Source organism: Trachurus trachurus, assembly GCF_905171665.1.
Source record: "Trachurus trachurus genome assembly, chromosome: 7".
Taxonomy (NCBI): Eukaryota; Metazoa; Chordata; class Actinopteri; order Carangiformes; family Carangidae; genus Trachurus; species Trachurus trachurus.
This window is the reverse complement of record NC_139901.1, coordinates 30,782,305-30,808,064: the sequence shown is the minus strand read 5'-3', so window position 1 is coordinate 30,808,064 and position 25,760 is coordinate 30,782,305. Positions and strand designations below refer to the sequence as shown.

At 39.4% G+C, this 25,760-nt stretch overlaps 3 protein-coding genes across 3 annotated transcripts; 1 reads left to right on the top strand and 2 right to left on the bottom strand.

Moving 5' to 3' along the window:
- Positions 1-4,277: 4,277 nt before the first annotated feature.
- On the top strand, positions 4,278-7,657 carry LOC310988162 (acidic mammalian chitinase-like; the record flags this gene model as incomplete). Its single annotated transcript, XM_083974674.1, has 10 exons — positions 4,278-4,302; positions 4,520-4,724; positions 4,811-4,867; positions 4,951-5,116; positions 5,245-5,369; positions 5,874-5,997; positions 6,602-6,784; positions 6,897-7,013; positions 7,105-7,237; positions 7,620-7,657. The coding sequence occupies 10 exons, from the start codon at positions 4,278-4,280 to the stop codon at positions 7,655-7,657; spliced, it is 1,173 nt and encodes a 390-aa protein (XP_083830800.1).
- Positions 7,658-7,925: 268 nt separating this feature from the next.
- LOC310988646 (N-fatty-acyl-amino acid synthase/hydrolase PM20D1.2-like) lies at positions 7,926-15,220 on the bottom strand. The gene is made up of 13 exons (XM_083975322.1): positions 14,956-15,220; positions 14,766-14,852; positions 12,163-12,398; positions 11,983-12,069; positions 11,747-11,880; positions 10,346-10,465; positions 10,158-10,233; positions 10,004-10,065; positions 9,840-9,918; positions 9,663-9,734; positions 9,405-9,570; positions 9,222-9,321; positions 7,926-8,639 (listed from the first exon to the last, which is right to left on the bottom strand). Exons 1-13 carry the CDS (start codon positions 15,173-15,175, stop codon positions 8,510-8,512), a joined length of 1,569 nt encoding a protein of 522 aa, XP_083831448.1. The 5' UTR covers positions 15,176-15,220; the 3' UTR covers positions 7,926-8,509.
- A 1,666-nt stretch (positions 15,221-16,886) lies between these two features.
- lemd1 (LEM domain containing 1) lies at positions 16,887-25,305 on the bottom strand. Its single transcript, XM_083975360.1, has 6 exons — positions 24,967-25,305; positions 22,519-22,624; positions 22,255-22,416; positions 22,047-22,111; positions 18,586-18,659; positions 16,887-17,636 (listed from the first exon to the last, which is right to left on the bottom strand). Exons 1-6 carry the CDS (start codon positions 25,159-25,161, stop codon positions 17,324-17,326), a joined length of 915 nt encoding a protein of 304 aa, XP_083831486.1. The 5' UTR covers positions 25,162-25,305; the 3' UTR covers positions 16,887-17,323.
- Positions 25,306-25,760: the final 455 nt, after the last annotated feature.

Below are 25,760 nucleotides of genomic sequence, written 5' to 3'. Positions count from 1 at the left end.
CAGCTCCTACTACTTCAACTATAACTCTCACAACCCCAACCGCCACTACTACAAGCACAACTCCAGCTACCACAACTACAACTCCTTCTACTATAGCCACAACCGCCACCCCACCAACATCTCCCATTACCACAACTGACACTTCCACTACCACAGCTCCCAGCACTTCAATCACAAAACTCACAACCACAACCGCCACTACTACAAGCACAACTCCAGCTACTACAAATTCTGATGGTCCCTGTCAGGGAAGGTCCAGTGGGCTTGTGTCAAACCCTTCAAACCCAAATTCTTTTTACAGCTGCGGTGACGGGGCAGTGCACCTCCAGTTTTGCCAACCACAATTGATCTTTCGTGAATCTTGCCAGTGCTGTGACTACCCCTAAACAATGGCAGACCTCTTTAAATATTCTCATCAAAAAATCTTATAAATTCCTGTGATTTTTCACTGTATTCTATCAGTATTTTCAGATTACCCTAAACTCCCCATCAGCAATGACAACTCTTTTCATTCTCGTCTGTAAATATATTACACATATTATTTATTTTATTTATTAATAAATATATCTAATAATAATAATATATCTTAATGAGTTGAGCATGTGTGTTCTTGTTATCATTTCCTCCATTATTACATTGTTCATGCCTTTCTCAAGTGTATAGTTGTTACATGTTTTTGGTTTATATTTAATCCTAACATCATTAATGGCATAATGATTTACTTGTGCTTCTTATATTTTAGTGTTGTCTTTTTGTGCTTCTCCTCTCCCGTTTGCCCCTGGAGATCTTTCACTTCCCACCAGGCCATTGCCTAAATAAGAATCTTTTCTTAGCAATTTTGCCTGGTTAAAAAGCGGTTAATGAATGAATGAATGAATGAATGAATGAATGAATGAATGAATGAATGAATGAATGAATGAATGAATGAATGAATGAATGAATGATGTTACATATTGCATATACTTGTATGTGATGTAAGCTTTACTTTGATAGATTTTACAAATTATTACTGAATTAATAAATCAATAATAAAATTATAAATAACAAAATATGTGATGTGTCACAGACTTTTTTTAAAAGTTGGTTATGATTCTGTTGTTTGCTCTCTTGAGCATAAAACTGAGCTGTAAAAACAAGCTACCTTCCTGTTATCAGTGGCTGAGAGAGGGGTAAGGGGATTTATTAACTGTCATTGCAAGAAGTTCCATTCTGAGGTTATATTATTGTTTAGCACATGGCTAAAAGAGATAACTGAACTATGTTGATTAACAACTATTACCGGTAATAACCATCCTCCTATGCAAGATTTGTTTCACAGGACTAGACAGACCATCTGCCCAAACCTGTTGTACAAGGGAAAATGTCATGTAAAAGATGTTGTTAGGTGACTGCAGCCCACATTGTCTAAACTAGTTTAGTTTAGACAATAAATCAGAAACACAATAAAGAAACACACTGCGAGTATGCAGTGTTTTTAGGGGCTCCAATATATAATCTATTATATAACATAATGTTCATATAATGCTGCTGTATTAACACATCATATTAACACGGTTTCTGCACAGATTCATTTTATTCTTATTTATTACTCTTTTAGTACTCTTTTTTATGCCACATTCATAATCAGGCTGTCCTTCATTCTCCAGTGTACTCACAATGTCTTGATTAGTTTTAAAATACTGTTTGTTCATGTATGTTCCAGTGCAATTCTTGTAAGACAATATGGTAGAAGAAAAATTAAGAGAGAAAAAAATTATGTGTTGTGTATTTAAGCCCTATGAAGGGGGGGGAAATAACCACACCCAGAGGGTATGGATCAGGTCAGGCATCAGCACTTTTAATCACCTTATTCAAAACCTTATGAAAATAGTTCTCTCCGGCCAGAAAATCATCCGGGATAAGAGAGTTATTACTAAATGCAATTAGTGTATAAAAAGAAGCACCACAAAGGTTTCAAGGAGAGATTTGACACACAGGTATGTCCTACATACCATTCCTGTACTTAGTGCAGCAAAGAGGAGCTTCATTACATGTCAATAAGTAATAAGTAAAGTTAATAGTTAAAAATTATATTAAAAAAAAATATTCACAATTACCTTTTATAAAATCAAATAAAAATCAGTGGTGGACAGAAATAAGTCTCCATTTTTTTCCAACTATTACTGTTACTGTGATTCTTTTTTTTAATTCATTATTTTTTTGTTTAGTTAGTTTCTATGTATAAAACATCTAGTTTCATCCCAGAACAACTCTAACCCACTCTCCAACACCTTGTTTTTAGCTGTTTCTTTTTATCCTTCCTTTATCTTCATTGTTTGTCACAATAGTCTGCTGGAGAGCCAGACAGACCCAGAGTTCAATCAAGAGTAATCTGTGCACCAAAAGTGACCAAGCAGACATATCAGAGTGGCAAGTGTATAATTTCATACTTGGTGCTATAGCAGCAGTGTCTGTCCCTGCAAGTTGACAGATTTATTCAGATTTGTGATTTAAAACCTGCAGGCACACTGTAGTTCTAATGGGACAATAATCAGTCATGCCAGAGGGGGCCTTAAAAACATTTTTCCATTATTAAAAAAACAAAAAAAAACCCAACAGAGCAGAACAGTACATTCAAATATTAAAACAAGATATGTGCACATGTTGGGTAAGATGTACACGTGTAACACCTTTTAAAAAAATGGAACATTCTTCATTTTGCAGGTGCATGACATAAATTACATTATATAATGGACTGACTAAGATGTGACTGATATTATCCAGGTATGTACTGTATGGCAGCTATCTACAGATGCAAATTATGATGCAACCCCTCAACAACAAATCAAAACACAATAATTCACCCTTAAAAAAAACAACAACCCACAAATGTTTAAAAAGATTTAGATAGATTGCATTAGAATTCATTCAGAATGACTTTATATCTATATGTAAGCCTATTGTATTGTGTTTTGTTTTTGTTTTGTTTTGTTTTATTATGGATCCCCATTAGTCCTTATCTTGGTGAGGACTATTCTTCCTGGGGTCCAGAACCTTGTATAACAACCAAAGCATAACACAATAAAACAAAATTACAAATACAAAATAAGTTTGACTCGTTCAACACATTACATTAAGATTTCACAGAGTGTTACAGTTCAAGATAAGAATTCAACCGACTAGCTTAATATAACTTCTTTACCAATAATGGCCTCTTTTATTTTCTTTTTAAATCTCCATTTATTTTCAATGTTGGTTATATGTGGTGGGAGCTAATTCCAGTATGTCATTGCTCTATACATTTCAGTTCTCTTAAGTGCCTCAGTTCTTGATAGAAGCAGGGTAAAGTGAACACTCAAGGCATGTCCAGTAGCATAGCCATGTCTGTCATTTGTAGGTTGTAGCTGAACAAAAAAATATTAGGTTTTCCCACATGATAAATAAGCCAGTCTTTGATCTACTGTCATTCCATGCACAGAGGAAGAATAGACTTACAAAAACTCGGAAGAATAGAGGGTGTGTAATGTAGCCCCTCTACATTACACACCCTCTATTCTTCCGAGTTTTTGTAAGTCTTGTTTTGCGGCGCTAGACGATATTGTTGGGCAATAGTCAAGACAGTACTAAAGATTGCAATACCAGTTTTGCAACTAGGATGGTTATGTAACATTTTATTCATTGTCCCCAACCCTTTAAGTTTTCCCCACCTCCCTCAATTTTTAAGACTTTTTGTCACACATCATCAGCCACGGCAAAGAGGGACTTGCCGCCATCCTAAAGGTAAGTATTAAACCGAGTGTACTATCATTATTATTATGTACATTTTTTAATACTTACACCTGAGATAATCTAACGGTATTTCTCATGTTGTCTTTATGGTCAGACATGCTGCTATTATATATAATGTTAAATCAAATTAACATGTCAAATTTCAAAACACAAGGAATTACAATGGTTAATTGACGACAAAAGAGAAGCTGGGTCACAGGAGTACACTTTGGTGTTATTAAGGCATAACTTTTATTGTTGTTTTTACACTATGGTCACATCATTTCCCATTTAATTAAGTATGGTTGTAATACTTTTGGAGAAGTTGCTGTTCCATTCCTGAGTGAACTACTTGCTTTCTGTCACTTAGTACGTTAAGATTTATATGTTATTTCATTGATCCTTTTATGGTCATGGTGGAGGACAGATGTGCAAGTGTTATCAAGTCCCTCTTAAAATGTTCAGAAGTTGTGATCACTCCACACATTATGGTTTCTCTTTTTTCCGATTGTTCTCTCCCCAGTATAAACATGAGAGCAACAATTCTAATTGCAGGTAAAGTATATTTTGAACTGGTAAAATGAATATTTGTAGTTATTTTGACTATTTACTGACCAAGTGTGTCCATTTGAAGGTCTCTGTTTGATCCTGACCAGCTTGGGTGAGTTTATATTTTCAATTTAATTCAATGAAATTAAATCCCCAAATAATTCATGCTGTTAAACACTGTTGTTTATCTTAAAGCAATTAACTGAAATATTAAATATTTCAGCTTCTTCCTCCAAACTGGTGTGTTACTACACCAGCTGGTCCAAATATAGAGTTGCTGGAGGGAAGTTCACACTTTCAGATGTTAATCCAAACCTGTGTACCCATCTGATCTTTGCCTTTTCTGGCATTAACGGTGCCCATGAGCTGGTTCCATATCACGGAAGTGATATAGAAAGCTACCGTACCTTTAATGGACTGAAAACTAGGTCAGAGCTTTATCCTATAAAAATTCAGAACATTGTCTTTTATCTTGGAGTATTCAATATATACTGCTGCATTTCAATTCTCACAGAAATCCAGATCTTAAAACCCTTTTGGCTGTTGGTGGCTGGACCTTTGGCACACAAAAGTAAGATAAGTAAATATAATCTACCAAAGAATATCTAATGTGTGGCATGTCTTCTTTAGCACCATTTCTGTTTAAATGTCCAGATTCAGTGCCATGGTATCAACGGCTGCCAACAGAGGGAAGTTTATCCAGTCGTCTATCACGCTACTGAGAACATACGGCTTTGACGGGATAAACCTGGACTGGGAATTCCCTGGTACCCGAGGAAGCCAACCACAGGACAAACACAGATTCACACTTTTATGCGAGGTTTGATCGGATTTTTCTGAGACAAACATCATCATGGATAAATAAATGATATAGTTTCATATTGATTCATGTTGCATTGCATTACATAACATGATTTGACATTGAATCGGTCTGTTACTGTTATACAGGAACTCCTATCTGCATATGAGGCTGAGGGAAAAGCAAGTGGCCGTCCCAGATTACTGGTCACTGCTGCCGTGGCTGCCCACAAAGGAACGGTTGATGCCAGCTACGAAGTTGCAGAGATTGTCAAGTAAATTCTCTGCTTTTAATTACATTCAAGTGATAAGCTGTGTATCGGCATATCATGCCGTGGACAGGGGCGGTCTGTGGCGTTTGAACGCATCTCCAACACAAAAGCCACCACGTGGTACTTTTTCTAGTTTAGAAAAACTTGATTTCATATTGATAATAAATTCCCCCAAAATAACGAAAAAACCATCAAATCAACGAATTGAGTAACTTAAAAGTAGTAAACAATAGTTGTGGTCAAAAACGACAGTATATGCAACCACAGTCTATTCACCTGTCCGACATTGTTCTGACTTACTCCCGCCCCCCAGTGACGTGTATTCAAGTAATGTGATGCTACAGTGACGCAATAAATTTCTACAAAAATAAATTACCAAGTCAAATTATATAAACGTAACTAAATAAAAATTGTGGTTTAAATACTTTAAATGGCTACAACAAGCTGTCATCATGTGTTGGTGAATTTGATTGCATTAGCATCTAATGTAATTTTCTTCTTTTTTAGGTACCTGGATTTCATTAATGTGATGGCATTTGACCTTCATGGCACATGGGACGGAGTCACAGGACATCACAGCCCTCTTAACCCGAGATACCAGGACACTGGAAGTCGCATTTACTTAAATGCTGTAAGTAGCCGATTTGATTCTGTCAACTAGCTATGTATTATTATTGAGTTAAGACTGATGAGAGGTTAAAAGATTGCAAGTATGAATGCGAGAGAAACATAACTACATGCTTATAGAGGCACTGATATCAAGTAATTATAGTTGTCAGAACAACCAGTCACACAAAGTACTGTTTAAAGAAAATTCTGCCAGTAGGAGGTGGAAGCTGTCATTGAGACACAACTTTTTTTAAAGGGGCCACTTTGCTGTTACTATATGTGAGCATTAAAAACTGTTATTTCTTTTATTCACCAAAAACTGTCTCAGGTGGCTGAAAGGTGGCTAACCAGCTAGCAAATACTAATGCCAAGAAAGTGTAAAGTCCAGCCTCCCTGAAAAAGTTGTGCTGCCTTAGGTGTAATCTAACCTCTTGTATTTTAAGCAGTAAGACCAGTAAGGTTAATGTTGGCCTTATAGCTTTGCTTACATTGCATGATCTATTTACTAATAGATGGTGTGGTTTAGCTGGTATATGCCAAGTGAGCCACAGTGTGAAAACATTAATCAACAGTGAAATACCAATCACAACTGACCCTAATCCTTCAATTCTTTTTATTTATTTCAGGGCTTTGCTATGTGGTACTGGCAAGACCAGGGAGTACCTGCTGAAAAGCTGATTCTGGGATTTGCAGCGTATGGACGAACCTTTACACTGTCTTCTCAATCTAGTGTTGTTGGAGCACCAATTAGTGGTGCTGGTAATCCAGGTCATTACACCAAAGAAGCAGGATTCTGGTCCTATTATGAGGTGAATCTGAAATCCCTTACGAGCTTCATCATTCATAAAGGTTTTTATATATATATATTGTTCCTCTGATTGTGTTAATATGCTGTATTAAAATTTGACTCTGTCTTTTCAGGTTTGTCTTAATGTTGAAGGAAAAACAGTCCATTGGCTTGAGGACCAAAAAGTTCCATATGCAACCACAGGAAATCAGTGGGTTGGCTTTGACAATAAAGACAGCATTAACGCTAAGGTAGTGAATTATTTCATAAAAACAACTGTAGAGTAAGTTTTTTTTTTTTAAATGACTGAGTGCACGCTAATGATTTATTGTATTCTCGCAGGTTGACTATGTAAAAGAAAACAACTTAGGTGGAGTCTTTGTCTGGTCTATGGACCTGGATGATTTTAACGGGCAATTCTGTAAACAGGGCAAATATCCACTACTCAGCCATCTGCACAATCTTCTGGTGTCAGGTAGGCCCAAAGTTGTAAAAAGTATTTATCATATGCTGTACAATGGGAGTGGTAGTAACATTTTGTGTGAAAACTGAGAAACTAGAGACAACAATTTCACCTACAGATGCCAAATGTACATGTACGCCTGGCTCTGAAGCTACAACCACTACCACTGGCTCTGAAGCTACAACCACTACTACTACTGGTACTACTACTACTACTACCACTGCTGCCGCCACCACAACCACCAAAACCACCACAACAACACCCTCTGCTGGGCAACCTGATAAACATTTCTGCAAAGGAAAGACCAGTGGGCTTTATCCTAATCCCGACCCAAATGCTTTTTACAATTGTTTCAATGGCGTAACCTATGTCCAGAACTGTCCTTTCGGTTTAGTCTTCCGCAACACCTGCAAATGCTGTGACTGGCCCTAAGTGGGATACTATATTATATAAAGCTTTGTGTGTTTTCATCTTGGCTAAAATATTAAACTGCTTTACTTTAATGCCAGTTTCTTGCAACTTGCCGTGTTATTATGTTTAGCTCAATGCCTCGATAAGAGGAATCTTTCTTTCTTTTCAATACAACATATTACTGGTGATGGCATGATTATGAACAATTTTCAAAATTAAAAAAAAAATACATGTGTTATTTGTTGCATTTTTCAACAATTTCAATGTCAAGCTTCTGTGCAAATTCAAATCATCTTTACACATCAGGATTCATTTTAATGAGTCAGTCAGTGATGGTACAGCAGTCAGAAGATGGATATCGGTATGTGATTCAACAAGAAGTAACAAAGTACAGTTTTAAATATCACAAATTAGAATTTCCCCAGCAAGCAGCATATTGTTGCATTGTCATATCAGCAGCAAAAAAAAAAAAAAAAATTATACAGTTATTTCACTGAAGTTGATCATTTTTAATGATCAAATTATTAGCAGCACAATGGAATTTATCCAGTCATTTAATCCAAATATTGCATCACCATAATTTGGGAGTGTACCATAAAATACACTACCAATCCTAATCACAAACACAAAAGGAGTTTCATATACCTGTACCTGACCTGTGATTATTTCACTGCAACAATGTGTGATCACACAAAACTGAAATTAGCAACTTGTTTAATTACAGGCCACTACAATCAAGAATCTCATTGAAATTTAGCGGCAAAGGTCCAAGTCAGGCCATGGTCCTCTTCAGTGTAAACTAATTCAGACTAATGTAAGCACAAGCTTCTCATTAGCATTTTATTTTTAGTTGTTATCAATACTGTCGGTGCCTTAGAGTTCATGGACTGAGCTGTGAGGCTCAGGGAGTTTCCGAATGTCACAGTTCTGAATTAGGCTGAAGTAAAACATGACAAGCTCCTCATAGTTCTTTTTGGAAATCCTTTCATTGATGCCATGGAATCTACGAAAGACAAGAAGAATAGTTTTTACCTGCTGACAGCTGACGTTCAGGGTTTTGTTTTATTTTTTATTCATACCCCTGATGGTATTTTGAGACAAAAGGCACTGGACTACTTTGCTCATAGTATATATCCTCATATAGCCTTTGTCTTTACTTTTCTTACTTCATTTATTTCATTTAACAATGTCAGGTGGTGTATGCCTATTTTGTATGTACTGTAGGTTTTTGTGTTGTTTTTTTCTCTCTTCTATTTTTTGTAAAAAATTCAAAAAAGTGAAAATAAAATATTCAAAAAAAAAAGAAAGAGGAGAGGGTTTACTTCATCCACTTTCCCATTATGGGTCCTGTGAGATGTCTTTCTGTAGCCAGAGTATAAAACCCACAGCTTGCACGGTTTATACCTCATAAACCATGCAAGCTGTGGGTTTTATACCTAATACTGTTTTACTGCATTTGTGCAAATGCAACTTTAGATATGCCAGCCAGTAGGTCACTCAGTAGGTCACTCTTGTGTGGAAGAAGTTGCTTTACAGTTTGACAGCTGTTGCATAGCACAAGCAGTACACCGTTACCTCTTCTTACCTCTGAGCATCACCTGGTTTAAACCAGATTGGGGCGAAGCGATAAATATTACTGGTCAGGTCTTTGAAGTGTCGACTGTCCGTGTTCCCAATACAGACACCTGGACATGATATAAAAACATTCATAAATAATTGATAACTATATATACATACTTATATAGTAAGTTATCGGTCTGCACTCTACCTGGGGCTATTGTAACTGTAGGAAACATGTCCAACACAGTTTTCTTGATGATCTGGAAGCCAAAGGACTGTTCACCCGCTGAGCTGACCGGCAGAGGGTCGAAGCCGTCGACAAGCTCGATCTTCACCCGCTGGTCGCCCACTGTATAATGAACGAGGTCTAGGACCTATGTGAGGTAGCACACATTTTATTCAACACACAATATTCTTGGTGGCATCAGGAATTCTCAAAAAAGGAGAGCAAGTTTTCTAACTCTACCTCTTGTAACGTCTGCGCTGAGTGGATTCTTAGATTCACATAAGCTTCAGCAAAAGAAGGGATAACGTTCACCTACAGTAGAGAGGGGGGGAAACCATTTAGGAGTTTTCACGGGCATGATTAATTGCTTGCAACCTTCCTGTGAATTACCTCCTATTTTAAAATGTATAACTGTACCTTAACTCCGGCATTAAACATGGTCACTGCTGTGGTAGTCCTTACAAAAGCGTTTGTGTCTGGTTTTCTTTCTAGTACCCTGAAATACAAAACTATCCGTTTATTCCAAGGTACAAAGTGAAAACATAGCAAATAAATGTAATTACTTTTTACAATGTGATTACCTGCCAAGTAGTGGGGCGAACAGCCACAAATTTGACATTATGAACTTTAGTGGAAGCCTGAACTGAAGTTAAAGAGTTAGTAAAACAGGATAAAATCAAAAATGCTTTACTGTACGTTGTGATAAGTAGTGGACAAATTGTTGATTTTTCTTACCTTATGGGCTAAATGTTCAAAGGTTTCACGTTCAGGACCATGACCAAATAACCTTGGCATAGGATTGTCCTCTAGTCTGAGGAATCATCATGACAGTTAGAGTCTTATGGCAAAAATACAGTATGTAGTCACACATATGTTACAACATAAACACAGACTAACCACAATACACTGTGTGTTCCTCTCACCTTTTGACTGCTCCAGCCAAGATCCCAATGCTGGTCTCTCTGGGAGGCATTGATGAGTGACCCGGGGTCGTAGACACACTCAGCTTCACAGTGGCCCAGCCCTTTTCTGATATCCCAATTCTGCAAACACATAAAACACAGAATAACAACCAGTTATCGCGATCGACCGATAGATCACAAAGGTAGTGCGTGTTGATCGTGTGACATTCAATCGCTGCTTTTTTTTTTTTTTTAATAGATATTAGTCTATCATCCATCACCCCAAATAGGCTTGTGCCAATCGGCGATCAGTTATTGAAAGGACGATCGGCAATATGTTTGACCTGTGCTCAGGTGGCGGGTTAGATTTTCACATTTTGAACAGTTTTTAGTGCAGCCAAATGCCAGGCTAAATAGAAAGAAACAGCGTAAGAGTGCTATTCTGACAGCTCGTCATCTGTGCATGATGCAGTTGAGTCTTTTTTTTTTCTCCCACACGCAGAGGTCCATCTAAGTTTGCTGTCTTATATACTGTAGGCTACGGTGCCTTCAGACACGTCTGTAACCGATGCCATCAGTGTGTTCTGCAATCTGCAACATAAGTTTCCTCATGAGACGTCTCTTGTGTGACACCTTGGTGATGAGAAACCTTTTCATAGGCGTCAATGTGGACTAAACCAGCTGATATTACTTTGCACTGATCGGGGACAGGAAGGATTATTTTCTATACTGACAGACTCCAGCTGATTTCATGGCTTTCCAAACCTTGTGTTCAATATTTACTCCGTATGACATTTCATTTTTACTTAAAGCAGATATCAGTGGAATGTTTTTGTTAATATAAGTCCTAAATAGTCCTATTTTCCGTCAGCAATCACTTACATGAAGTATTTCAGCCTAAACACGAGTCTCTCCGTCACTCTGCTCTGCTGTAACCCGAGGAGAAAATTTTCCTTGTGGGATACAAGTGTTATCCAATGAGGAGAGAGAACGGCATGAAGGGCTGTGTGTGCAGCCAAGGGATGCGCGTGAATGTGGTGACGTAGCACGAGGACCAATTGATGCCTGACAAGGGCGGGGGCTGCTAACTCATGGTGCGTTCAAAGAAACTCGTACTTTGTGTTTTTCCTTCCTGTGAAGTCATACCAGTTCGATCTGGTACGAGTTCACGGGTCGGAAGTTACGAGTGGCCGTTATAGGGAACTTTCACAGACAACAGGATGGTAAAAACACGAGCTACGGGTTACCTGGAACGCTACCAAGTCGTAGTTGTGACTTGAAGCTGTAACTTACGGTTTCAAAAGCCTGCCTTGAACGCAGCATTAGCCGAAACGGCCGTGAAGCTGATATCTGCTTTAATTCATGGACATACATGTTTGGATTTCTTTGAATGTGTATACACAGAGTATGACAGGTACTCACAGAGCAGCAGGTCCTTCAAGACCACTGATGACACCATCCAGTACAGCCAGGCCCTCATCTAGGACAAACGACAGTTGCACACCTCTCTTTTTCAGCACACGGACTATGTTCACTGCCCCCTTGTATCCACTGACCTTTAAAACAAAATTCAGCATTCAGACATTCAAATGTGGCTATTTGATTCTTCCTTAAGTTCAAAATTTCAAGTGCATTGTATTAGTATGACATTATCATACTTCCTCATCATGACCAAGACCGATGTAAAACCCTCTGCGGGGAGCATAGCCTTTTTTTAGCAAGTACTCCAGCGCCTGAAGTATTCCCTAGAAGAAACGAAGACATCAGTTTAGACTTGCAAGCATGTGAAAAGTAATTCAACTCCACGTGATCACACAATGTATCATTTGTTCTCTCACCATCAAAGAGCCCTTGTCATCGATGGTCCCTCTGCCATAAATGAAGTCACCTATCTCTTTGGCAGAAAACGGAGGGGCCTCCCAGCCATCTGACTCTGAAGCAGGTACCACGTCAACGTGGGCCAGCAACATGTACGGTGACAAGTCCGGCTGTGATCCTTTCACCCAAAATAAGTGGCTGTAGTTGGCCACCAACTGGTGATGGACCAGTTTTGAAGAGAAAATTGTTGGGAAGGCTGGCACAGGAAGAAGAAAGAGCACAAGCTTAGAAGGCGGGGAACCGTATAAAACCTGCTGGGGCTCTAATCGAGTTCAGGAGTCTGTGAAAATAAGCCTGATTATGTCCTCTGCATCATCCTCAACAGAAAAGCTATGTTAGAAACTGGTGATGCAAAGGTTGATTTTGTGATTCCACAAACTTGATGGAAAAGTACTAGTAATTTGCTTTAGTAGTACCCATTTAATTCTTGAAGTATTAGAAATATGACACGTTTGAAATGTCTTTGATAACTTGCACAAGACTGGAAGCTCAATCAATAACGAAAATGACTGTTATAGAAGTCCTGACATTGGAGTAGAGATTGATAACATATGGCTGGAATTAAACCCTACCAAGTCTGGTATAAAATGTCACATGTCAGACTCAGAGTTGTGGCGTTCAGGGCCTGCATTTAAAGAGCAACTGTATCTCACTGGCCCAACTAAATTGTCCCAATGCTTGATCAAATGCAGCCTTTTGTTCCTTGACAGCAAATGATCTTACGGCTCTATCCTTGGTGGCCACACATACACATTGGTTAATGAAAGCAAAAAAAAACATCAAGGACAGAGAACCACTTTAAAATGGAAGTATATTTCAGCTTGATAGTACATCTGTTAAACCATGGGCTTTAAAATGTCAACGGATACAGCTGGGGACACAGACCAGAAAGACAAATTTTAATTTTTATGTGGTTATTGTAGCCATTATCAACATCAAGGATCGTGAATTTGGCCTGAGTGCTGTAAATCGTTTCGTCTGGTGGACCGACCCAACCACCGCCTCTCAAAGGTATCCACAAGTTTCCGAACGCCATCCATGGTCAAAACCGGCTTCTGGTTTTGCCGGTTTGGTGGAATTGTACATTTACGTTTACATGGTTTTCAGTCGTTGTCATAGTTGCGGTAAACGCATGGATCTATTAACGCTGGCTTTTAACACGGATGTCAATTTGTGTGATATCCACTGTTAAAAGCTGGTTTGATGATCAATGCGTTTTACAGATTTTCATTGAAAAAAAAAAAAAAAGAGAAATCCATGCATTTACCGCGACTACCGAAACCATGGAAACGTAAACATAAAATTCCACCGGAAGAGCAAAACCGGCAAAACAGGCTTACGTTTTTGACGTTCGGAAAAAAGTGGATAGAGTAAAATAGCTTATCTTCCCACCACAGATGACCTCATTTGCTGTTGTAGAGAGATCAGCAGAAAAGGAAGACTTTTTGCATCCAGTTAAAAGTTATTTGTAGTTGCTTTAAACTCAAAAAATTGTACTAAAGAAAGTGGAAAAACATTTCTGTAACTTACCATCCACCTTCGCACTGCACAGTCCTATGTGGGGGGGAGGGGGGCCCACAACAAGTATTTGCCCTGGGGCCCCAGAGAAGCTTAATCCGGCCCTGGAACTACCGTTTATTATTGCACAAGCAGTCTGCTGACATTAGGCGACAAGCTAACGTTAGCTGAGCTCTCGCGTTTGGCTGCCATGGATAAATACTGTACCATGGTGGCTGCACAGGTCTTGTTTAGCATGAAATATCAACGTTAAGTTAGCTTAACGGTTATCGGAGTTAGCTTGAACTAAACTACACTGCACAAACCCTCAAATTTCTGTGTGTGTGTGTGCGTGTGTTTGTGAGGACTGTTACGTTACCAACTTCCAAACACACAGTTGTGACTGTAACGTAACAGGACAGACAGACAAGTAACGTTACATTTACTTTAGTTGCTTTAGCTTTACCTTTACGGAGGAGCCTGTCAAATTCAAACAGCGCGGTTGTGTTGCTCTCCGTCTCGGAGAAGGACACCGTGGGTGACTTTCTGCATCCAGTTAAAAGTTCTTTGTAGTTGCTTTAAACTCAAAAATTGTACTAAAGAATGTGGAAAAACATTTCTGTAACTTACCATCCACCTTCGCACTGCACAGTCCTATGGGGGGTGGGGGGTGCCCACAACAAGTATTTGCCCCGGGGCCCCAGAGAAGCTTAATCCGGCCCTGGAACTACCGTTTATTATTGCACAAGCAGTCTGCTGACATTAGGCGACAAGCTAACGTTAGCTGAGCTCTCGCGTTTGGCTGCCATGGATAAATACTGTACCATGGTGGCTGCACACACAGGTCTTGTTTAGCATGAAATATCAACGTTAGCTTAACGTAACGGTTATCGGAGTTAGCTTGAACTAAATTACACTGCAAACCTTCAAGTTTCTCTGTGTGTGTGCGTGTGTGCGTGTGTGAGAGAGAGGACTGTTACGTTACCAACTTCCAAACATACAGGACAGACAGACATACAAGTAACGTTACATTTACTTTAGTTGCTTTAGCTTAAAGTTACGTTACCTTTACGGAGGAGCTTGTCAAATTCAAACAGCGCGGTTGTGTTGCTCTCCGTCTGGGAGAAGGACACCGTGGGGATGCGGATAGCCTCTGGATGGACAGATGGATGAAGTGAAACACACAGCCAGTATCACCAACAGCATCTCACTAGTTAAAAACAAAAAAAGAAACACGACTAATTAAATTAACTTACCTTTGAAATTCGCTATCAGCTCCTCTCTCTGGTGGGGGTCTATGACAAGCGAGATGTTCTTCGTCTTTTCCCACTCTGCGAGCTGAAGTCCGACATTTACGTCCAGTGACAGCGTCCTGATAGACGCTATGGTGAGTAACAACGAGACTGCAATGAGTAAACTGCAAATAATGATCTTTAAAAACTTGAATATTTTGAACTTTTGCCCCGATTCTGTCATTGTTTTATCTGTTGTTGTGACAGCGGAACTCGATCACCGTGACTGAGTGAGTGGCTGCAGCAGAGTGAATTATCAGTGTGAGCCCCCTGCTGGCTGGAAAGGTCATTACACCTAGGCTGCTGTGAATAGAAAACCATGTTAAAATGTCAAAGTGCCATTACCCTCTCACCGTAATCTGTCAATTATTAACATCACTACCATGATATAGCCTATTATAATATGTGTTCCTTGTTTAGTTTAGTTTAATTTAGTTTAGTTTATTATACAGGACAGTGTACTGTACAATAGCCCAGGGGTTCTCAACTAGTCTCACACTGGGAACCACATTTTCCTATGGTCATTAAGTCACAACCCACTTTTATAGAATTCAAACCAAGATTATTTTTTTTTAAAGTCTTTAAAAACTCATTTTGCTCTTTATTGAGCAAAGTGCATTTCAGAGCGCATGAATGAAACTGAGGAGGACCATGACAACTGCATGTACGGAAGTGAATAAAAAAAAAATCAAACTGCACAAAATGGAGACCAACAAAATGATATATTTGACTTCTAATGCATCTCTGCATTCAGAGCATATTCACAAAAGTGAATAAATATAAAATTGCACAAAATAAAGACCCACAAAACAAAACAAGATTCACTGCATTCAGACCACATTAATAAGAAACTGATATCTTTGCATTCAGAGCAAATAATAAGAAACTGAGGAGGAGCATTACAACTGCATGTGTTCACGTGACGCATGCCTTTCAATGTAAGTTATTTAAAATTAAAAAAAAGACATGTCCAACATCAGATGTGCATTAAATATTATTTACTTTTTTGACCAGCTGTCCGCGACCCATCCAGAAGGGGTCCGCGACCCACTTTTGGGTCCTGACCCACCAGTTGAGAACCACTGCAATAGCCTGCCATTAATCAATTGTCGAACAACGAAGAGATGGTTGTACCAGAACACAAAACACCAAAGGGTGGGCCAGCAACAGCTCCTTGGGCCAATAAAGTGCAGGGTGTTTGCAATGTAGGCTACATGATTGATTAAAGTGCTAGTTTTCTTGAATAAACTGCTGTTTTTCCCATTTGAGATAGTTAAAGTGCAAAATGCTCATAGCAGCAGGGAGAGTAAAATAATAATAGTAATAGAAATGTTAGCAATTATAAAAACATAAGAAGTAAAAAAAAAAAAAAAAGAGCATGACATAGTTTTTATAGCTGAGTAGGCAACAGTGGAAGACCAAATACCAGCAATGGTAATTAAAGATTGCAAAAAAAAATTGTGGACTCATTTCTGTCACCTGACCTAAACCCAATCGAAATGGTTTGGGATCGGACCACAGTGTGAAGGCAAAACAGCCGACAAAGTGCTCAGCACCTCTGGGAACTCCTTCAAGACTGTTCCAGATGATGAAGCTGATGACAGAAAAGTGTGTAAAAAAGGTGGCTACTTCGAAAAATCTAATATAGCTAAAACTTCTGCTTGTTTAACACTTTTGTTAACATAATCGGCTATGTGTTCCTTCATAGTTTTGATGTCTTCAGTGTGAATCTACAATGTAGAAAGTAATGAAGATAAAGAAAAACACTGAATGAGAACTGGTGTGTCAAAACTGGTAGTGTAGTAAAAGTGGATTTTACCTTGTTATATATTCTTAATTCTCTTTATGATCATCAGTCCAAAAAGTATCAAGCAAAATATTCTTTAATGGCATAATTCAAACATTTAAAACATGAGACACATCGAAAATACCAATTCATTGACAAAAGCACCATCAATTTACACAACTTAGATTTAAGAAATAGATCAATAACACAATTCTCATTATTATTATTATTATTACATTTACCAAAACATTCAGTAACATTCTGTAAAGTTTTCACAGCACCTCTATGACTTGATTTAATTGTCTTAACTTTAAAAAAGGACAAGATTGGTAGAACTTCCACAAATGTAAAACCAGACTTTGAGACTTTGAGGTTTGCTCCCGTACAAACACAGTAACATAACACGTTTAAATGAAGAGGTGCTCCCTGAAGACATCCTATAGGACAAATTCTGTATGGCTTGCATCAACAAATAAAGTAACTAGACATTTGTAAATCAATGTAGACAGTTAAAAACAACAACAACAAAAAACACTGTCACCACAGTTACTCGTGGCCATAAGCTGCTTGTGTGTCCTGTGCCTCTGTCTGAAGCAGAAGCCCCTCCTCGCTGCCTAACCCCTGGGATAGACTGTCCAGTAAGGCCACAAACGGACTCGATGAGTCGTCACAAAGACCAACACAAATGAGGTACAGGACGCACGCCATGAAGAGGAAGACCAAAGTCTGTACGAGGACGGGTACGAGCCGACGCTCCACCTCTCGTCTCTCTGCCGTGGTCGGACTGACGGGGGTCTCTGGGTATTCGTACTGGACCGGTCTCGCTGCTGCCCCCTTGATTGGTCTCCGACGAGTGGCACTGAAGCAGAGATACATGTATACAGTATATATTAGTGATGGTGAAATGAAGCTTTTTATTTTTATTTTATTTTATTTTATTTTTATGTTATTACTTATTTATTTTTAACAATTTGCTGATTGATAATAAGTTAGTTTACTTTAAATTTGGTGTAATAGCTGTTCGTGTTTTTTTTTCCTTTATCATTATTATTACTTTTATTATTATTATTATTATATATTCTTAGTTATTTACTATTATCCACTGGATACTTGTATTAGGTTATTATTGCTGATTTGATTACTAGTAATAGCATCTAACAACGTATTAACCATTATATATTATGTACACATGAGAAGGTATGCTTTGTCTTTTATGTGTTTTTTTATTTTTTGGTGTTTGTGGGTTTGTATATATATATATATATATGAGATGGATGAACTGAAGAAAGAAATAAAGGGAAAAAAATTTAAAAAAAAGAAAAAAAAAGAGATGAAGCTTCACTGAACCCTTTCAGCAAAGTGGTTCAAGATTGCCATCTACTGGCCAGAATTTGAAATACAGTAGAAACATACAAACATTTCTATTTTCCAAAATAGATATAGAGGGAGCCTGTGCTTTATCAAAAAATGAAAAAGTCCATTACCCCCTACTGTGTTGAGAACTGTCTTTCACAGATGAGACTGCACACAAAACCCCCATTTTAAGCTTTTAAGGGCATAAATAAATAAAAAATCTACTGGTCCTCAAGCAGAACTGTTTAAGTCTGCCTTTTACTGAGTGGATCTATCATGAATACAACGGTTACTCACATGCAAAATGTCAGTGTTATAACCAAAAACTATGAAAATGCATCGTTTGTGTCTATATGGAAGCTATAGTGTCCACATGTCACTCACAACCAATTACCAATCCTGCGCATTTCCTGTCTCATTCAACAACAACAACAGTGCAGAAACCTGTGACTTACCAGATCCCTGTGGGTGTGGTCTCGGTATCTGGAAACATCTCCTTGAGAGCATCTTTCACAGGCTCCTCAGGAAGCTAGAAAAGAAACCAAAAGTTACTCCCAAAAGCAACCAGACAAAACAGGGGGAAAAAATATCCCATGCAGATAGCAGCGTCCCACACACAGTGACAGAGACCCAGGCCGTCGGGTAGAAAGGAAGGAAAAGGGTGATCGGTGATGTAATAACCAGAGATTCAACACATGCTAACAAAATATTAAAACTGAGGCACCGTTATGAAATCTCTAGTTAAACATTGACATATGAAAGGAGTTACACCGAACTTAGCGTGTTCTTATAGGAAATGCTCATGTCCCCCTGCAAGTCACATACAGTAGAAAACAGGAAAAGAAAAGCCTTCATGAAGATGCATTATGCCTTATATCCTGATTTATGAGGGGAAGCCCTGGGGGTGTAGTACAGGGAATCGTTTGTCATGGTGCACTTGTTCACAGCCGGCATCATGTCCACCTATAGGAGAGTAACAGGTTAATGACACACTTGATTTCTGAAGTTTGTATTCCCTCCTTTGTGCCTGCAGTGAGTGAGTGACCCTCTCCAGCACTCGAACCACCAGAGTCTGAGCTTAAAGTGTGACTGAACAGTGTTGAGAACTACTGACCCCTTGGGACCTCAAACAATGTTTCTGCACATTGCTCCCCTTCAACTCCTGCTTAGTAGTAGTGTTTGTTCTAGGCAACGGTGGCGTCTGACTCTCCATCTGTTGTTCAGAGTGAGAATGTACATCACTAAATTATTTTTCAAACCCAGAAATAAAATTAAATGACAGGTTGATTTTTAAAGGGATACCGTCAACATTTTTTTTTTTGTGTCTTGCCTCACTCCCGAGTCCATGACCAGCAGATAGACGCCATCCTTTCGACTGTGCGTGCAGTAACAAGGGAGATAGAGCCCATATCGCCCTTAAAGGGATAGTTCAACATTTTGGCAAATTGGCCCATTGCCATAATCGCTATAGACCCTTTCAGAGAGTATAAACAAAGACAGGTGTTACCAAGGATACTAATTAAGGCTCCATTCCATTTAGTGTACCAGAGCGTTTTCTAATGAGCCACACCTGTCTTTGTTTATACTCTCTGAAAGGGTCTATAGTCATAGCAGTAGGTTCATTACTTTTAATTGTCGGTGCAAGCTATTTTTAGAACGGTGGAGCGGAGCGGCAGGCTGTTCAGGGCTACGCTATGGAGGCTAATGGAATTTCTTGGTTTCCCTCATCAAACTCATCAAATACACAACCCAACAACTCAAAAACGCTGTCGTAGACAAGTTGTGAGCTGCACAATCACCACGCTATGAGATAATAACGGAACGTTACGAGACGGAGCCGTTTTAGAGGGAAATTCATGCAAAACCGCTGATGCGCGTTGCGTTCAGGGACAGTTTTTCAGCAAGCAGTCTCTGTATTTACCCTGTATTTACCTCGAAAACGGCTCAGTTTCGTAACGTTCCATTATTATCTCATAGCGTGGTGATTGTGCAGGTCACAACTTGTCCACGAAAGGGTTTTGGAGTTTGGGGATTTTGTATTTGATGAGTTTGATGAGGGAAACCAAGAAATTCCTTTAGCCTCCATAGTGTAGCTCTGAGCAGCCTGCCGCTCCGCTCCGCCGTTCTAAAAATAGTTTGCACCGACAAATAAAGTTAACGAACCTACTGCTATGACTATAGCGATTATGGCAATGGGCCAATTTGCCAAAATGTTGAACTATCCCTTTAATTAGCTTAGCTCAAACGCTTGAAGTGTATAGGTAGTGTTAGCCTAGCTGCCTCAAAGTCATCAGAGACACTCAGCAACTCTAAACGGGCCGATCTTCGTCTCAGAGCTGACAAAACTCTCCGGTAAGGCATCTTGAGCGGTCAAATGCCGCTAACGGGACCAGATCGGTCAAAACGGAGGGTTCAAGCAAAGACGGTGTATTTTGGTTCAAGCTAGCTACATCGGGGGTAGGTTAGCTTCCTATTTCAAAGTAAAAGCACAAATTCTATCGTCATGGTTTTCTGGATGTAAAGGACAACGGGTGTTTTATTTTGTGAAAGTTACCGGAAGTGTTTTGGTCACAACTGCTAGCTTGAGTAGCGCCGAATTCGTCCGAACAAAAATTGTAAACAGCTGGTATTTAGACAAATTAACGACACACTGCTGATCTAAACGGCTACTTTCTCGCCTAAAAATGTTTGAAATGTCGATAAAGTGATATATTTACAGAGTTTAGAGCTAAAATGAAATCAGCTTCTGACTGCTGATTTTGGCTCGGGTAGGAGGCAGGCTAACACTACCCATACACTTCCAGTGTTTGAGCTAAGCTAATTAGCGACTTTAGGTGGAGGCAGGCTAACGATACACTTCCAGCATTTGAGCTAAGCTAATTACGGGCGATACGGCTCTATCTCCCTTGTTACTGCACGCACAGTCGAAAGGATGGTGTCTATCTGCTTGTCATGGACTCGGGAGTGAGGCAAGACATGGAATAAAAAATGTTGGCGTATCACTTTAAAGATGTGGAGTGTGACTTTAAAAAACAACTTTCCTCCTCAACCATTTGAGCGATGCTGAAGGACTGAGAGGGAGATGAACAACTAGTGGCAACGACTGATTGTGATCCAGATGGAACCTGTAAGGATTCACATTATTATCATATATATTGAAAGCAACACAAAATGTATCAGTCATCATCACCCAGGCTATAAATCTGTGAGATACCAATGCAATGCCCGTCACTTTAAGATGAAAAATACCCTACAAGTTGCTTGAGAAGGAGCAATAATAAAGGCTAAGCAAGGAATGCAGAGAATTCAAAATCCACAAGAGATGTGAAATGAGACCAGCCTACCCCTGATCCTAATCCTGAGCGTTGATCTACAGAGGATGCTCGACTAATTCCTACGGGAATCTGGGAGCAGCGAGACCGACTCCACTCGGATGATTTTAACGCATTCCCCGAATTCCACTTGAGACTAGCCTCCCCATTTCTTGTAGTCCTCACATTCTAGGGAAAAAAAGGCCAATCCAATCGAATACAGGAATAGAAAAGCACATAGCCTATAATAAGTTTCCCCTGAGGATTCACTTTGACAAAAAAATGTGCACCAACAACACCCTAAATATCTGTATGTATTTACCATTCTTGATGGGGGTAAAAAGCACTGTGGGTAAGCAAAAGCACCATTCTGGGGGGGAAAAAAAACAACACACAAGCAAGCACTAATACTACTGTTTTACAGTTTCAATATGTAACCACTGAGTGGCACTGTAGGGAAGACAGTTTCAATGTAGCAGGTGATAGTAACATGCAATATGAAAAAGTATAAAAGCAGAGTAAGCTCCCATATTTCAGGCATTTGAAGAGCTTCATGTGAACAAGTCGTATTCCCAAGATAACAAGCCCTTCCCACACTCTCTCACCTGGCTGCTCTCTTGTTGGGCCTGGTCTGACTGCTCTACCGTTTCTTCCTTGTCCCCCTCAGCACCTGTTCAAGTCACAGAAAATAACACATACTGTAGGTATATTTATGTATTTACATTCAGATGTGCACACGGCAGCAGTAGTCATATGCAACACACCAGCTGTTTTACATTATGTTAAATTAATGGGTTTTTTTTAAAGTCATACCTGGTTCTGCGTCTTCGTCTTGCCCATTTTCCTCCTCTTCCCCACTTTCCTCCTCTTCTTCACTGTCGGAGTACAATGTGCCTTTGTCCGCTCCATTTAGTCGGTTATGTCCATCAGACTGAAGCTTCCTACTGACCTTCTCATACAAGTGCCTGGTGGAGGCTGGCAAAGGCAAACAATACTGTAATAATTAGTGGTGTTTAAGACAACAAGAATCCTATTACTATGATGGAAACTAGTACAGTATTTCAGTATAAGGCTTACCGACTATGGGTCCGACGTTAACCCCATGTGCGACCAGTGCAGCCCTGAGTTCATCATCAGTCATATCACTTGGGTCGCGCACGTCTGCCCTCTCTGGATTCTCCCCCTTTATCCGCATAAAACAAAATAAGCAGAATTTAAGACTCCAGCATGAATGCAAGCACTTTCATGGTGTGAGATATAGCGTGAAAATGGCTGCAGGCTTGCAGCTCACAAAATGTTTTCAATATTCATCTCATCACGTTGTAAATCTTCTGCTTTTACATCTACCTATTGTGATTCAAAATCAACAACCGCAGAAAAATAGGAACGCTAAAGACGGGTTTGTAGCAGCAGAGCCCCCATCAACATTTGAGAGAGAGACTGTTTTATCCACATATAAATGGTTCATCTCACATTTAATATTTACATGAAACAGATCTGGAATAAGGAAATTCACGTAAAATAGTTTTTATATCAGTGTCATAAAAAATATTGTGTCACAGTCGGCTGCTAATAATTATGTTAATCACAACTCAACATAAGAAAACATGAATTATACCTTCTGGGGAAACACTCTAGTATCAGTGCAGCTGAAAGCAACATTCATTTATCTGCTAATTATTTTCCATTTTACATCAACTTGGTATTAAAATGCCTTTAACAAAGTGAAAATAATGACCAATAATCTAAGGCTCAAAGATTTTGCAAATATTTATATAGCCTAGAGAACAAAAAACTGGAAAATGGAACCAGAGAATATGTTTGCTTGAAAAATAAAAGTATAGTCTTATTATTAATATAGTTGCAGATTTTTCTGTCAGCCCCTAGTGTGTGACAAATTATATCAGCTCTAAATGGGAACATTGGGTCAAGGGTGCAAATCTTTCAACTTGAAGCTCTTGAATGGGAACACAGTTGTTTTCCCACCCAGTGACACAGCCCAGAAACAACTTGCAGAGAAGTGCTGTGCTCTTCCTTGCACGCATAAATGAGTGCGACAGGTGCAGCAGCAGCAAACATGCACGTGACATGACTTCAGCCGCAAACTACAGAGACGTCTGGTGTAAGTCTATACCAACCATACAGCAGGTGGCTTAATGGTCAAGGACCTCCAGTGAGCTACAGCAAGCTGAGAAGACCGTTTGGTATAGTGACCCAGATATCTTCTGTACAGTTTACAGAATAAGGGAGGCGTGTATAGCAGGAGACCAGGTGCAGCATTGGTTTAAAGACCCACTCCCGTGAAAATCGTGTTTTTTGAGCTTTTCACATGTTCCTGTGGCATTTTTCTTGTGTTAGAGGACATATCAGCAGAAAAGGAAGTGCAAAATTGCATTTCTGAGTTTTTCTGCCTTCAAACTGCTGTGAACCAATGGCAGACGCAAACTGGCAGTTTCAGGGAGACTGGAGTTGATGGTGTCACAGCTCCAGGGGAGGGCACTAGTGCTACAAGCTCCCACCCCGCTCTGCATCTGGCTCAGAGGTGAAAGGGTTCACAGCTCGGTGTAACTGTCATGGTATAGCAAGTATAGCTCACCTGGTAGAGCAGCTTGCACCGTGAGCAAGGACTATGTTCCAGTCTGGGATCGAAATCCCAGTGCTTAGTTTTACGCTAAACACGCTGAATCTGTAATTGTACAATGTCCAGCTGTCAGCAACCGGGGGGTGGGGTGCGAGGAGGTGGCTGGGCGGGTGCAAAACAGCGCAGACTCCGCCCACCCCCCAGAGGTGCATTGCTAATGTGCATGGCTAATGAGCTGGTTTTAAAATGGCCGAAAAGGGTCGCGGGAGTGGGACTTTAACTCACCTTTATCACCATTACTATAATGCACAATAGCCCAAAAATATATAAGATTATGCTTGAAGTCCTTAGTTGATATATCTTTTACCAGGAACCTGAGGCCTTCTTGCAATAGCCTACTTGTCCGGGAGGTAATTAATAACATGAACTCACACAGTCCTCAAGTACTTGTTCTTTTCTTAAGTATTGTAATTTAGCACTCCACTACACAAAAACAATAAGTTGCTCAACCCAGCACAGCAGCTTCCAACCTCTTGGGTTTGTTGCCCCCAAGCAAAGAACCAGGGTACAACTATGCAACTATGCACAACTCCTTAGTTAGTTGTCACATTCCAGATATGTACAGGTCGTTAGAAATTCCTGAGTAATTTTCTCTCCTAAACCTTTCACATAGATATACTATTGTATTAGTTTTAATCATTTGAATTTATCCAGTCATTCACAAATGAAAAACAGCGTTGTGCCCCTTTAGCTGAAAACAGCATTTGGAGTGCAGGACTGATACTTTACTCCAGTAAAAGTAAGTAAGTCTAGTGTGCAAAGGGAAAACTGAATTGACAAGCACAATGATATACTTAAACTTATGCAGATGGAGTTTATCTTTACAAAACAATATGATCCAACAAAAACAAAAAAAAAAGCCTGCATCATATTGATCCACTCACAGCTCCATCTTGTGCTTGATCCTCCTCGTCGCTGGAAAAATCCGCTGCGTTTTTGGTGCCGATGTGTTTTAAATACAACTGCACATACGCCTCCTTTCTGCTCTTGCCGGGTGGCAGCTCCACATTGTGGGCAACTAAATCTGACCTCAGTCTAGATTTAGAGAAATGAGCGGGGTCCTCCACAAACACCGGCATGTCACAAGGAGGAGGACGCGGGAGATATAACAACTACTGTACACTAAGTTGTTGAGCCTTGTGTTTGCAGCAAGACGCGCTTCAAGTCGGAGCTACAGTACTCGTGGAGACTCTGCTGCGCTCTGAGAATAACACCGGCTGAATTGAGAACAGCTGCAACCGATGGCTTGATTGACAGCAAGTAGGTCGCTTTACATGGCACTAAACCAACCAACTAACCAACTAACTAACTAACTGGGTCCTGGCTGCAAATAATGATTAAAATATTGATATTAGATTGTACATTTTGAATTAGCCTAAGTGATTACATATCATTATGTTTTGGGTTTTCATTAGCTAGCTGAATGTTAATGTTACTATTTTACCCCCAGTTATTCAATATGGAAGGAAGCAGAGAGGTGCCAGTATTATAATTAAACCCACTTAAATTGGATAAGATAATGATAATATAATCTGATATCAGCCAATTCTTTTAACCTGTCACTGCAGGAAGGCACCAGGTTTTTGGAGATTTTATTAATTCCAGCTTTCAAAGGTATTAGGCCTACAAAATCTTTAATTACAAAATATTTTTTCTAACAAAAACTGAGTAATGTTAT